This window comes from Nomascus leucogenys, chromosome 7b, assembly GCF_006542625.1.
Source record: "Nomascus leucogenys isolate Asia chromosome 7b, Asia_NLE_v1, whole genome shotgun sequence".
In the NCBI taxonomy this organism is placed as follows: Eukaryota; Metazoa; Chordata; class Mammalia; order Primates; family Hylobatidae; genus Nomascus; species Nomascus leucogenys.
The window spans coordinates 57,553,128-57,565,635 of NC_044387.1; the positions used below are offsets into that span (position 1 = coordinate 57,553,128).

The following is a 12,508-nucleotide window of genomic DNA, read 5'->3' on the forward strand; positions in this document are numbered from 1 at the left end:
ATTAGGTACCTTCTGCTATAAGCTGCTTTACATGCTGTTTGGAATAAAGAGGATTGTAAATAGGGAAATAAATACATCGTGGTTCCATTATGATGTTAATATTTATTGCTAAAAATGTGATTGTTTAGCAAAATAAATGAATTTCCATTCTGCATTGTCTTTGAATTTTGACCAGAGGTTACCCGGGAGACTCTCTTTCTTCTGCTAGTAACCCTTGAGCTCCTGTAGATCTAACACCTGGTGCATAGAAGGCCTTGCCAGTCTTGACCAGGCGAGTGGATGGTGTTGACCATAAAGATGAGAAAACATCAACAGCATCTCTCACAAGCTGAGTGATGTCAGGGTACCCTCTGCCTCCCTGGGCCTCAGTTTCCTTATGTGAAATAGAGGGAGTAACCCAGCCAAAGCCTCACTGAGTGGTGGGGAGGATCTCGTGATGGGTGAGAAGATGCTTTGTGAACTGTAAGATGTAGGGCCTCGCAGAGCCCATAGGCATACGTATCCTGTGGGTAGCTGTTGGCAATTGTTCTCTTGGGATTGGGGGAAGGGTGATGCCATGTCCTGTTGAACTCCTGAGAGCCGGCTGGGCAGGAGGGCTGCCCCGCTGGCTCTACCACATGCCTGGGGTCAGGGAGCCTCTTGTTCCAGGCGTCCTCTGGACCTGAGACTCAAGTTACCATGAGGGGATCAGTCAGCTACTAGGACTTTTGTCTGCCAGGCTCGCCCCCTCCCCATCCACCTGGCCCTGGCCTTGAACTCAGGGCTGTCAGAATCCTCCCTTCCACATTCACTGGGAGAGAGTGGCCCCTTCCCCTGCAAAGAGGGCACCAGGTGTCTGAGAGACATTCCGCTTGGACCATCTCCACCCTTGGAGGAGCGGGATTCACAAGGCATTTCTATGTCCCTACTTGTAATTCCTTCGGACAACCTTGTGAAGTAGATAAGATGGCATTCGTCACTGATGATTCTTGCAGTTTTCAAGGTAAGACAGCTGAGCTCACTAAAAGGGTCACAGGACTGCACTGGGGAGCGCCAGGCCCAGGATCCCAGCCGGCCGCAGGGGCAGGGCCTTCCCAGCAAAGCAAACACCTCCCTTCTTCCACTTTTTCCCACAAAGTGATTACTTTTGCCTCTTTTTTGGAGGGTGACCCAATAACCAACTAACAGTACTTTGTTCTATTTTGCCAGGACAGGGCCCTCTCCCAGGCTGAGAGAGGCAGGGAGCATCCCCAGGCCCTGGCGTCCCCAGCCAGCCACCCAGGACTTCGCTGTCACTCTCTACCTTTCTGTACTTTGCCGTTTGTTTTGTTTTCCTCTAGTTTCCTAGTAAAGGTTGCTTTTGAAAAGCTTCAACCTTGTCTCCCTGAGCAGAGGGGAGGGGTGTTTCCACCCCTGGGTGGCGGGGGAGGACGTTGTGGGGTGTGGCCCAGGGTCTGAGCCAGCCTCCCGAAGACTGGGCGGGAGACTTCAGGGGAAGACTCAGAAACAGCTGTGGGCCTGCCGGCCTCTCCCTCCCAAGCAGCTGCCTTCCCGGCCCTTGGCCATTTGCACTTGGAGTGGGGGACTCCTGAGGAATGAGATGAAAGCGCAGGGTGGCCTTTCTCTGACTTTAATGTGTACACGAGTCTCCTGGGATCTTGCTAATGTGCACGTTCTGATTCTGCAGGTTTGGGGGTGAGGCCAAGATTCTGCACTGCCAATCAGCTTCCAGGTGAGGCCAAGGTCACGCCATGTTGTTGAATGTAGTCCCTTCATGGCATAGAGAGCAGAGGGGACCACAGCCTGAGCCCCCTGCTGCCTCTCAGAGAGAGGCTCTCCCCAGCGTGGACTCACTGCCCTCTATGTGCCTCATCCATCACATACATCCTAAGTGTCCCTCCCAGCCTGTGAGCTTCTAGAAGGCATTGCAACCCGGCACAGGAGCTGACACTTACAAATATTCAGGAACAAGCAAGTAGGTGACTCTCAGAAACACTGCCCAGACCCCCAAAATAAATTTCAGCTCGGGGAGCCCCAGACCCAAACCCTAGAGCAAAGAGCAGGGAGACACTCGGGGCCGCTTCAGAGTCTCAGTGTCTGTGGCTTCCCAGTTCTGACCTCGAATTCCCCAAGGAAGGGATTGCAGAAGGCTGGGAAGAAGGTTGCAGTGGAAGGGGATTCGGTTCCCAAATGGGCAGCGGGAGGAGGGACAGAATCAGGGCGGGCAGAGTCCTCCTTGGTTCTGGCCCCAGTGTCCTGTGTGATTCTGAGTAGGACCACCTGTCCCCTCCCACTCTGGAGCCATTCTGTTGTCCTGTTATGTCCCTCTGAATGGTCAACAGGCCATTCCTGGGCAACAGAGACCTTGGCAGCTGGTATCTTCCAGGTCCTCGAAGTCTCATGTAGGGGAAAGACCATGAGATCTGGAGGTGAAGGAGTGGCCCTAACTGGCCCTAAACACTTAGGGTGCCCCTGGGCACGTGGTTTCATGGTTCTGAGCCTCGATTTCCTCCTCTGGTATGTGGGAATGGCAACTCTTGGAGATCCCATGAGATTAAGTGAGGAGTTGGGAGGGAACGAGCTGAGTTATCACACGGCACCCCCTTTACTTCTTTTTTTTTTCTTTGAGACAAGGTCTTCCTCTGTCACCCAGGCTGCAGTGCAGTGGCACAATCACAGCTTATTGCAGCCTCAACCTCCTGGGATTAAGGGATCCTCCCACCTCAGCACCCCGAGTAGCTGGGACCACAGGTGCATGCCACAGCATCTGGCTGTTTGTATATTTTGTAGACAGGGTTTCACCATGTTGGCCAGGCTGGTCTCGAATTCCTGGGCTCAAATGATCCACCTGCCTTAGCCTCCCAAAGTGCTAGGATTACAGGAGTGACCCACAGTGCCCAGTACCCCCTTTACCTCTGAGCAATCCATCTCTTTCCTTGGGGGCACCCCATGATCTAGACACCACCCACCTTGTTCTGCCTTGGCCAAAATACCACCTAACTGCCCCCACCTATGCCAGGTGCCCCTCCCCCACCCTCCTCCACCCTTCGCTGAGTCCCACTTGGCTGGTGCCCAGGACAGGGACAGTCCCAGCCCTTCCAGCCCATCTCCCCACATCAGTACACTCCAGAGAGCCAGCCAAGAGTAGATTCTTTATTCATTTCTCTTTTTTTCTTAAAAAAAAGTATTCATTTGGTATAAAAAATAAATATTTTAAATATGACATTGAATAAATAAAAATAATCTGTCAGTATGAAACATCCCCACAGGGTACATTCATCAAAGAGAAATTTGTCACCCAAGGCCATGTGCTTTTCAGTGGAAAGGAAGGAGGGAAACCTCTAAGGCCACACGGTGGGCCCACGGAGCTAGCACGTGGGTGGGACTGAAGGCTGGATGCCGGGATTGGGGTGGGGAACTAGAGATGATTCTAAGGCAGGAACATCTGTACCATCTGCAGGGAAACGCTACCTCCCTGGGTGCCAGAGCTCCAACCCCACACACTGTGTCTACTCTGGAGAGCTGGCAAGGCAGAGCTGGACTGGCTGGGTCAGGGTGGAAGTGCCCCAAGTCAGGGACAAGGAGGACGATGGGGACGATGGGGAGGACAGACAAGTAAACTAGCAGTGCTTTTTAAAAAAATGTTTAAATAATAAATAAGGGCCCGGAGACATCTCTCTTGGTAAACTCTCTCTTCCTCCGGCCAGGCCCAGGTGTGGTCCACACCAGCAGATAAAAAGCGAAGAGAAACCCAGCTCCCGGCCCGGCAGAGCTGTTTCACGCAAAGGCTCTGTGATTCAGTGATGCTGTGCAGAGTGGACGCCGAGCTGCCGGACAGGATCTGGAGGGAGCACTGAGGATGGGTCTCACGGGGCCGAGTCCAGGCTGGGCAGGAGAGCGACTCAGAGCCAGGGCCGCCAGGTGGGCCCGGCACAGAACACCCAAGTCCACAGGGAGATGAGGTGATGGGCGTGTCAGCCGGGCCCCCTGGGTGGAATCAGCAACTCTGGTTTCCAGACAAGTTTGTCTTTCTTGAAGCCCATCTTGGGGAATGCAGCCAGCCCCAAGCTAAGCCGGATGAAGCAGGAAGGGGAAGGCGGTCCCTGCATCCTGGACAAGGGTGCACGTGGCCCACATCTCAACAGCCACATCCTCGTCTTGCTGTTGGGATGGACAGATGGACAACTCCCGGCGGCACCCTCCACCCCAAACCCAGGCCTCAGGACCTGCCTGCAGGCTGCCCACGCGCCATCCAGGTAAAGTGCTTAGAGAGCGACAGGGAAAGGTGCAAAGTGAGTGAAAAGTACCATAATTAGTACCATCATCTTGTCGGAGGAACTTGGAGGCCGGCAGCCCACTCAGGGTTTGAGAAGAAGCCAGAACACTGCTCTGAGCAGCTGCCCCAACTCGGCTGCCTCCCTCCCTCCCCTGCTCTCAGACTGGAGGGCGTTTCTCCACTAGCCTGGCCCCAGCACAAAGGAAGAGATCGGGTTCCCTGCCTGGGAGCCCAGACATGGGTGGGAGTGGGATGGGGGTGGAGCAGGAGGGCCCACAGCTTCCTGGTCTGAGTCGCAGGCGTTTGCAGCCTCCCTCTCCTCCTCTTGGGAGCAGTGGGCAGCTGATCCCCCCAGGCTATCCCACCTTCCTGGGGTCTGGCCCAGCCAGGCCCCCCCGCACCCTCTATGGGTGTCCAGGCCACCAGAGGAGCTTCCCTGCTGTGTGGGAGCAGGCTGGGTGCCGGGACAGGGTTGTTCCAGGGTACTATTTCAGAGGCAGCATGGGGACACAGAAACAGGGACAGGGTGGGCCACAAGGACTATCTTGCCCACTGCTCCAGGGGGCACAATTTCAGCCAGGAGCAGTGCCCCTCACAACACAATGCTGGGGCATCCGAGAACAGTGTGAACCAGCCCCCTGGAACCAAGACAGAAAGGCACCCAGCCTCTCCACAAACCGGCCAGCCCCTGCAGCCTGGACCCTGATACCCCAAAGCAAGTCACAGTAGGGGATGGGGGTGGAGCCAGGCCCCCCACTTCCACGCAGGCCTCCCCATTCTCTCAGATCCGACCCTTCTCTGAGCTTCACCCGTAAGGCTTATCCCACTTGTAACATTGTCGACTTCCAGACCAGGCCCTGCTAAGCCTTGACCCTGGTGCTGGTGTCAGGAGCCATCATCATATTTTGTTGAGTAGGGACCAGGGAAAGGGGAATTAACTTTGCCACTGAAAGCACCAATAAGTTAATATAAATAGGATATCATAATAAATAGAAATCATGCCAGGTCAGACGCACAGCACGCTTGGAGCTCAGGGTTCCCTGAGACCCCGACCCCAAGTTCTGCTGTCCCCTTGCCCTGGGGACCAGAGATGGCCTCCAGTCCCCCTCAAGTACCTCTATGTGACCTCACAAGGCCTCCCGGGGCCTCAGATGTGAGCTGCTACTCTGAGCTACCCCAGCCCCTCCTTACAGACCCTTACCCAGAGGAAGAGCCTGGGTCCCTCAGAACCTCTGCACCTGACTTAGCAACCTGCCCCTGCCCTACCCACCTCCACAAACCCCTGCTGCAGGTCCAGCCATCAGACCCTGGCCATCCCAGGCTGCAGGAAAGATCACGGGGAAGAGAAGGAAGAACCTACCAAAGCTTTCCGGGCCTCTCCTCCTCCCAGCGTCTTCCTTCCAAGGCCTGAAGGTGGCTTCTCTGCCTCCCCAAGAGCCTGAATGCCAAGTGACCTCCTTCTGGAAACTTCTGCCTGACTGTTCCTATTGCCCAAGTTCTCTGCTCATCCTCAAAAGAAGACAGCCTCCCATCACAGAGGCCCCTCTCTATCTTCCACTCATCAAACTTCTAGGGGACAAGGAGTCCTTTGGGATCCTAGCCCCTGTGGCCCACCTAAGTCCCAACCTAAGGGGCAGCAAAGGCACAGATGGTGATAATTTGCTGGGGGCTGGTCCACTCCTCTGGGCCCTGCTGTCTCGCCCTGTGGTCAGGGCTCTTGTAGATGACTTGTGTAGTTTGCTCACTGCACAAAGTGAGCAAGGGGCCAAAGGGACAAGTAGAGGCAGAAGTCCAGCCCACGCTCCCCAGTCCACAATCTCCCAGAGGAAGGGGCACCTTCTAGCTCCCTCCCTATGGAAGTTTCCACTCTGCTCAGCTTCATCACAGCCCAGCCCAGAGTGGAGTGGACTGGCCAAGCACCCTCGGGGTCTGCCAGCAGCCCCCATTTGGGTTTAGCGATGCCCTGGGCCCCAGCCACCCTAGGACAGGCCCCCACATCTGGACCCAACTCCTGAGATCCCTCGGTTCACAGCACGCTTCAAGCCCTCCTGCTAGAAGGCCTGGGCCAACACGGCGATGATCTGCTTATACTTTCCCAGGAGTTGACAGCCCAGCTTCTTCTTCTGGAAGACGTCCTTACCCGAGGTGTCAGGGCCGTAGGTCACGTCCACGTGGCCCACGTGGTACTTGCTGCACAGGCGGCATAGCACGTTGCTAAGGAGGCCTCGCAGGATGTCGGCGGTGGCGTTGAGCTTGCTATGGAGGCTGAGGGCACTGGGGTTGAGGATTTTCTGGTCCCGGGTGATGTTGCCCAGGGAGGTGCCAAGGTACACGACTATGCGGTACAGCTCCACCAGCTTGGCCTTCTCCGTGCCGTTGGCGTGGAAGGGCGGGAAGTCCGTCACGTTGGGGCCACATAGCTTGTCCAGGTTGTTGGGGAACGGCTCCCCCTGGGCTGTGTACTGAGGGGCAGAAGGGAGGTGACGTGGGAGTCAGGGGTCAGTGTCCCAGCCCTGCCGCCAACCCTTTGGGCAAGCTCTTGAGTCTCGGTTTCCCCATCTAGCGCATGAGGACCCAACTCCTTGCCCTGTAAGCATCTGGAATTGTCATGAGAGCCAAAACTAATTGTAGTGTGAGTGCCCTTGCTAAAGATCAAAGCCTAAGCCATGCACGCAGTCATCATCATCATCATCATCGCCACCCTAAGGGGACAGAAGGGAAAACTCGGTGTCTAGCCCCAGCTGGGGCACCACACACAAGTACTTCCCTCCCTGCACTCACAATGTTCCAGGACGCCCCTCCATGCCCAGTACCCACAGCCCGCTGCCTCTCAACCACATCTCCCTGGTGCCTCACGCCCATTTCCACTCCATCCCTCGCTCCCTACAGCAGGACAATCACAAGACAAGAAGTGCCAAGTCCCCACCTTTGCACCCAGCTCTCCCCTTGCTAACTGGGCACCCTGGGGAAGCTTCCCTGGGGAAGCTTGGGCAGGAAGTGGTGGGAGTCTGGGGTTGGTTTAATCAAGCCCTCTCCCCATTCTCTCCTTCCAGCCCCAAATGTCCCCTCAACCCAGATCAGGACAGCCCCTAATGATATTTACAAGCCCCCTCCCTGCCATCTCCTGTCAGTATCCCAGGGGTAACTTACATAGAGAATAAAGAGGGCATTGGCACTGCCATTGAGCTGTGCCAGTTGGCTCCTGATCTGGTTCATGAGGTTGTTGTGACATGGGTGGCGTATGGCACAGGTGGCGTTGACAGGGGTGATGGGGAGGGGGCTCCCCGCCCCATGTTTCCAGTGCAGAACCAACAGCAGGGGCACAACTCCTGGGGACAGTCAGGAAGAAGCCATGAGTAGAAAGGCAGGAAAGGGTGGCCTGGGGTCATGGCACACTGGATGGGGGTCCGGCAATGGCTGCATGGGAGAGGACTCCTGGTTCCCTCTCACCACCTGCAGCTGTCTTCCTGGGGCCTAGTCTTCACTCTGCCACTGCTTGTGTTTCTCTGTCTCCCTCGCTCTGCCTTAGCTCTCCCTGCTCTCTTCTGGGATGACGGAAAGGCAAGGGCAAGACACAAGCCATTTCCACCAGAAGGGTGCAGGGTCCAGGAGGGACTCCCAGCCATCCCACCCTTTCCCTCAGGAAGGCAAAGGCCCTAAGGCCTCCTGGCCCTCTGGCTGGAAGGCCCCAGGCCCCAGGCCCAGCAGGCACCAGGAGAAAGGAGACCCCTCTCTTCCCGCCTCCCAGGGTGGCCCAGGTTCCTCAGCAGCGCTTCCCACTCACTGGCCTATTGCAGCCCAAATCTCCGAAGCCAGGCACCCATGGGGGGGCCATGGGGCATGGGGGAGTGGGGAGGAGTCCTCGGCTGACCCTCGTCTCCCTCCCAAACCTGCCATTTGATTCTGGCTCCCTGGGCCAATTGCCCCCAATTCTGCCACCGCCCCCATCATCCTCTATCTCTTCCTTCCCTAGTGTCCCCTATCTCACTCAAGTTCACCCCATTTCTGCCTAGCTGTCCCCACTCTCCATCCCCAAATCATCATTCAAAACTCTCTGTTTCCCCAGCTCCGGACAGCCCCTGACTCCATGCCTTCTCCCCACTCATCTGCTGTCCCTTGTCCCAGGGGTTCCCCGCCCCCTAACACACACACACACCGGCTCAGGGAGGGAGAGGAAATAGTGCACCAGGAAAGAGAAAAGGCAAAAGGTCATAGGCAGTCGGGTGGGCGGGGAGGAAGGAAAGTGAAAGGTGACAGGAGAGCTGGGAGCTGTCCCGACATGTCCTGGTTTGCCCCTCCCCCAGGGGGGCCTGTTCTCCCCACTCCCCCCAGGCCCCCTTAGACGCCTTTCCGGGGCTCCGCAGAAGGGCACCTAAAGATGGTGGGGCCGGGGTCAGCGGGCGAGTGAGGCTGGAGACTTCCCCAGGATCCCGCATGCTGGGACACGGGGGACGGGGGCCTCCTCAAGTTCACTTCTCCTGGGTCCCCTGTTCGTCCCAGCATCCCCAGGCAGTGCTGAGGCCCCGGGGTGGCTGCGGGAGGGGGGCCACACCCCTGTATCTCACCTAGCGCAGACCACACGCTTCCAGACACCAGCAGATGGAGGCGGCACCTGCTCCCGTCCCAGGCCGGAGTTTGCAAGCTGCTCGCCGCCCGCGCCCCTCCCTGGGAGCAGCCCGGGACCGCGGTTGGAAAGGAGAAAGCGGAAAGAAAGAAAGAAAGAAAAGAAAAAGAGAGAGGGAGAGTGAATCTGTGAGAAAGCGCAGAGGGAAGAGCAGCCAGCGAGTGTCCGGAGCGAGGAGGAGGAGGAGGAGAAGGAGAGGGGGAGGAGGAGGAGGAGGAAGGCTCGGCGCCCCCTCCCTCGCCGCCAACCTGCCGCGGGGCGTGCGGTGCTTGGGACCATGTGCCCGCGCTCGCTCCGGACCGCCACCCAGCGCCTCCGGTGGCTGCGCGGGCGCCCCAAGTGTCCGTGTGTCTGCGGCGGGTGGGCGTCCGGCTCGCGCTGCCAAGCGCCCCAAGTTGCCGCCGCGCCCCGCAGCGGGAACGCGAAGCCGGCGCGGGGCGGGTGTATTTACCTGCCGCCAAGACCTTCATTATGGGCTGCACTTCAGAGGGCCTTGGAGGAAACCTCAGATGCCGGCAGTTTTCAGAGGTTCATGCTCAAATGGGGAATTTGCCTGATTTATATACTGGAGCCTGTGTTGTAAGACAGAAACAGCTATATTTAGCCGGGATCCCCAGTCCAGGAAGTTGTTTGAGGTGCATCATAGGAAATTATGAATGGAAGAAAGTGAGAGTGAAGGGGGGGGGGACGAGTGAGGGGGGAGGGTGGGGAGAACAGACTTTTTCGCTCTTCTAAGAATTTGATTGATAAAATTATAATGAAGCCTTCGACAAAACGCCCTGCGGTTTTCCTGCCTGGCTTGTCCCGGGAGTTGTCTGAAGATGGGCATCGCCAGGAGGGGGCCCCTGGCCGAGTCAGCAGGGATCCCAGCAGTGGGCGCCCCAGACGGCCCTGACTCACCTGGGTTTGGGGAGGTAGCGAGTCTGGACTAGCAGATGGAGACTGGCCCCTGTGCCCCCTGGTTGGGGGGCTTTAGGGGGGCAGTGGGAGAAGGAGGGCTGGGGCTTGGCTGAGGAGGAGGCTCCAGGAGGAGGGGCCGAGGCCGGCGTGGACTTTAGACGGTCATAAAGTGGAACTGAACATGGGCGCTGGAAGCCACCCCAGAAGTGGCCTCCTCCAGTCTGTGCATTGCCACTGGGCTCCAAGGGGCTCCGAGGGGAACGCGTTGCCCAGGGCCCCAGAGGGTCAGGCCTCCAGACACCACCATTGCGCTCGCCCTGCTGACCACTGTCCCTGTGAGGCTGGGGAAAGGGCTAGGAAGACATGGGGGTAGGGGTGGCTGTGACTTGGTTCTGTCGGGACACTCTGGGTGCTTCTAAGAAGGTGGTCCAGCATTTCCATTCCGAAGCGGGACTGAGAGAGGCTTGGCGAAATCGTACCCCAGTTTCCTCCTCCGGGTGCTGATTGATGGTTGGGGAAACTGAGAAGTGGCTGGTCCCTTCCAGACCTGCCTTGGAAGCCCCTTGGAGCTCAGCCTCAGAGAATGATGGAGGTCCCCAAAAAGTGCTTTTAGAGGCTCTAAGGCAATGTCACATGTTCTGGCGTCTTCTGAGGCCAGGTGATTTGTGAATGAGGAAGGGCAGGAAGGAGTAGTGAGGAGCCTGGCAAAATGAGCACAGGGACACCTCCAAGAAAGGCAACAGAAAAGTGAAAATAAATACACCCTATGAGATGCGGGAATGCTGGCCAGACAGCATGCCGTGCATCTGGAGCCATGCCGTCCCTAAAGCTGCCAGGGGACTCCCAGTACCAGGAGATGATTTAGTCCCCTGCGGCCCCTTTCCAGCCCTTCCAACTGACCCTGACCTGAGATCAAGGTGTGTGAGTTGGTTTTCCAAGGCCAGGGAGCTCCTGCAGCCTCTCCTGGGCCCCCACCGCCCCCTCGCCCATCCTCCATGCCCCCAGCTCCTGCCTCTTACCACATCCCAGACCTGCCCAGCCACGCGTTCCTCCTTCATCGTGCCAGGACGAGCCCTGGTGCTTGCTGCCGTTCCCCACCACACACACCCTGCCCTATCTAGGCTCTTGCCCCCCCATTCTCTCCCGGCAGGGCCTCGGATGTGAGGCGATAAAACTGCCCATCCCAGCTGGCACTTCCCGAACTGGCTCTCCTTCCTCCTTCCTGCCTCTCACCCCACACCTTGTCTCTTCTTTGAGGGACCATGGAGGGCCCCACTTGGCACTTACTGCTCCTATACACTTGCTGTGGGGTCAGTGTACACTACTAGGAGACTCACCCGCCCTGGCCTGGCTCAGGTAACCCCACATCCCAGGACACCCCAGCTCAACCCTTCTTCTTACCCCTCCCCCAGCATCTCCTGCACAAGGACCTGACCACTCAGAGCACGTGAGCTCTGGACCAGTCCCCAGTCCCATCCCACATCACCCAGAACCCTGCCACCTGACTCAGCCTGGCTCTTCTGACATGGACCGCAAATCCATGTGACCAGGGGTTCACTGTGGCCTCCACCTATCAAACCCCTGTCGCCCGGCCTGAGTCTCTCATTAGGCTCAAGAGTTCTGCGGCCGCCCCTACATCTACCATTCTGCCCAGTGTCTCCCCTGTATCCTTCCAAGCGGACCTCCAGGTCCTTGCATGCCTTCTGGCAAGCCAGACCCCACATCAGCCCTATAATCCACCCCCAATCGCTGTTTAATCTCAGCCCCACCCCACAGGAAACAGGAAGTGAGGACAGGGTCTAGAAGACACTGACACTAAGGCCCCTTAACCCCAGACCTGACTGGCCCCTCCAGTGCCTCAGTTTCCCCTCCTGTCACGGTACCTGACTTGGTTTGTGCTCCCCGAGTGCTCTGGGCCCCTCGGCGCCCCAAGCCCAGCCTCCCCCTCCTGTCCATGCCCAGGCACCACCTGCTCTGGGCCTCTGGAGGGAAGGCCGGGCAGGGTCTCGGAGCCGCAAGTCCGTGTGCCGCCTGCAACGTGGCCGCGGCCCCCAGGAATCGGCCGCCCAGGCTATGCTCCAGGCCCACTTTGGTCTCTGGAAGTTTGTTTTCTTCCCTCCCTCTCTATGCTGTGTGTGTGTTCCCCGCCCCCGGCCGGCTCCCTCATGGAAGGCACCCTCCCTTCTTGGCTGCCGGCTCCCAGGGTCACGACCCCAGGCCCCACCCTGGAGTGGCAGCCCCAGCTTGGCCCCTTCCAGCTGTGACTTCATCCACAGCCTGTCCTGCTCCTGCAGATGGGGCCTGCTGGGGATTTGATCGGTCTCAGGGTGAGCGGGACAGGCCCGGCCGCATGGGACCCCCTGACACTGAGCAGGGGTTACTAGGCCAGAACCCAGGAGTGCTGTCTCCAGGTGGCTGTGCCATCCAACTCATCACTGCTCTCCAGGAAGGGAGTGCATTCTCTAGCACGTACAGCTACCCGGCTGCTCGTCTTCTGCTGATTGTTACCTGCCATCCACAAGTCTCTCCTGGGATGTCACAGCTGCTTAATTTCCAGATGGGGAAACTGAGGCTCAGAGAGGTGAAGATACTATGTGTGGCTCACACAAAGAGTTAATAACAGAGCCAGGTCTGGAACCGGGGCTTCTGTCTTGCAGGCCACAACAATCCCTGCAGCACCTCTTGCTCCAAGAGGGCAAAGGGCATGGCAGGTGTGCTCGGGCCGCCTT

At 57.8% G+C, this 12,508-nt stretch overlaps 1 protein-coding gene across 1 annotated transcript; it reads right to left on the bottom strand.

The window, feature by feature from the left end:
• Window positions 1-3,118: 3,118 nt before the first annotated feature.
• LIF (LIF interleukin 6 family cytokine) lies at window positions 3,119-9,453 on the bottom strand. The gene is made up of 3 exons (XM_003258064.3): window positions 9,331-9,453; window positions 7,406-7,584; window positions 3,119-6,717 (listed from the first exon to the last, which is right to left on the bottom strand). Exons 1-3 carry the CDS (start codon window positions 9,347-9,349, stop codon window positions 6,307-6,309), a joined length of 609 nt encoding a protein of 202 aa, XP_003258112.1. The 5' UTR covers window positions 9,350-9,453; the 3' UTR covers window positions 3,119-6,306.
• Window positions 9,454-12,508: the final 3,055 nt, after the last annotated feature.

What these genes read in the sequence shown, in the direction of transcription:
- LIF (XM_003258064.3), bottom strand. An exon ending in ATGCCCTCTTTATTCTCTAT is followed by an intron (nt 6,718 to 7,405) that starts GTAAGTTACCCC and finishes TCTGCCCCTCAG; the next exon opens with TACACAGCCCAGGGGGAGCC.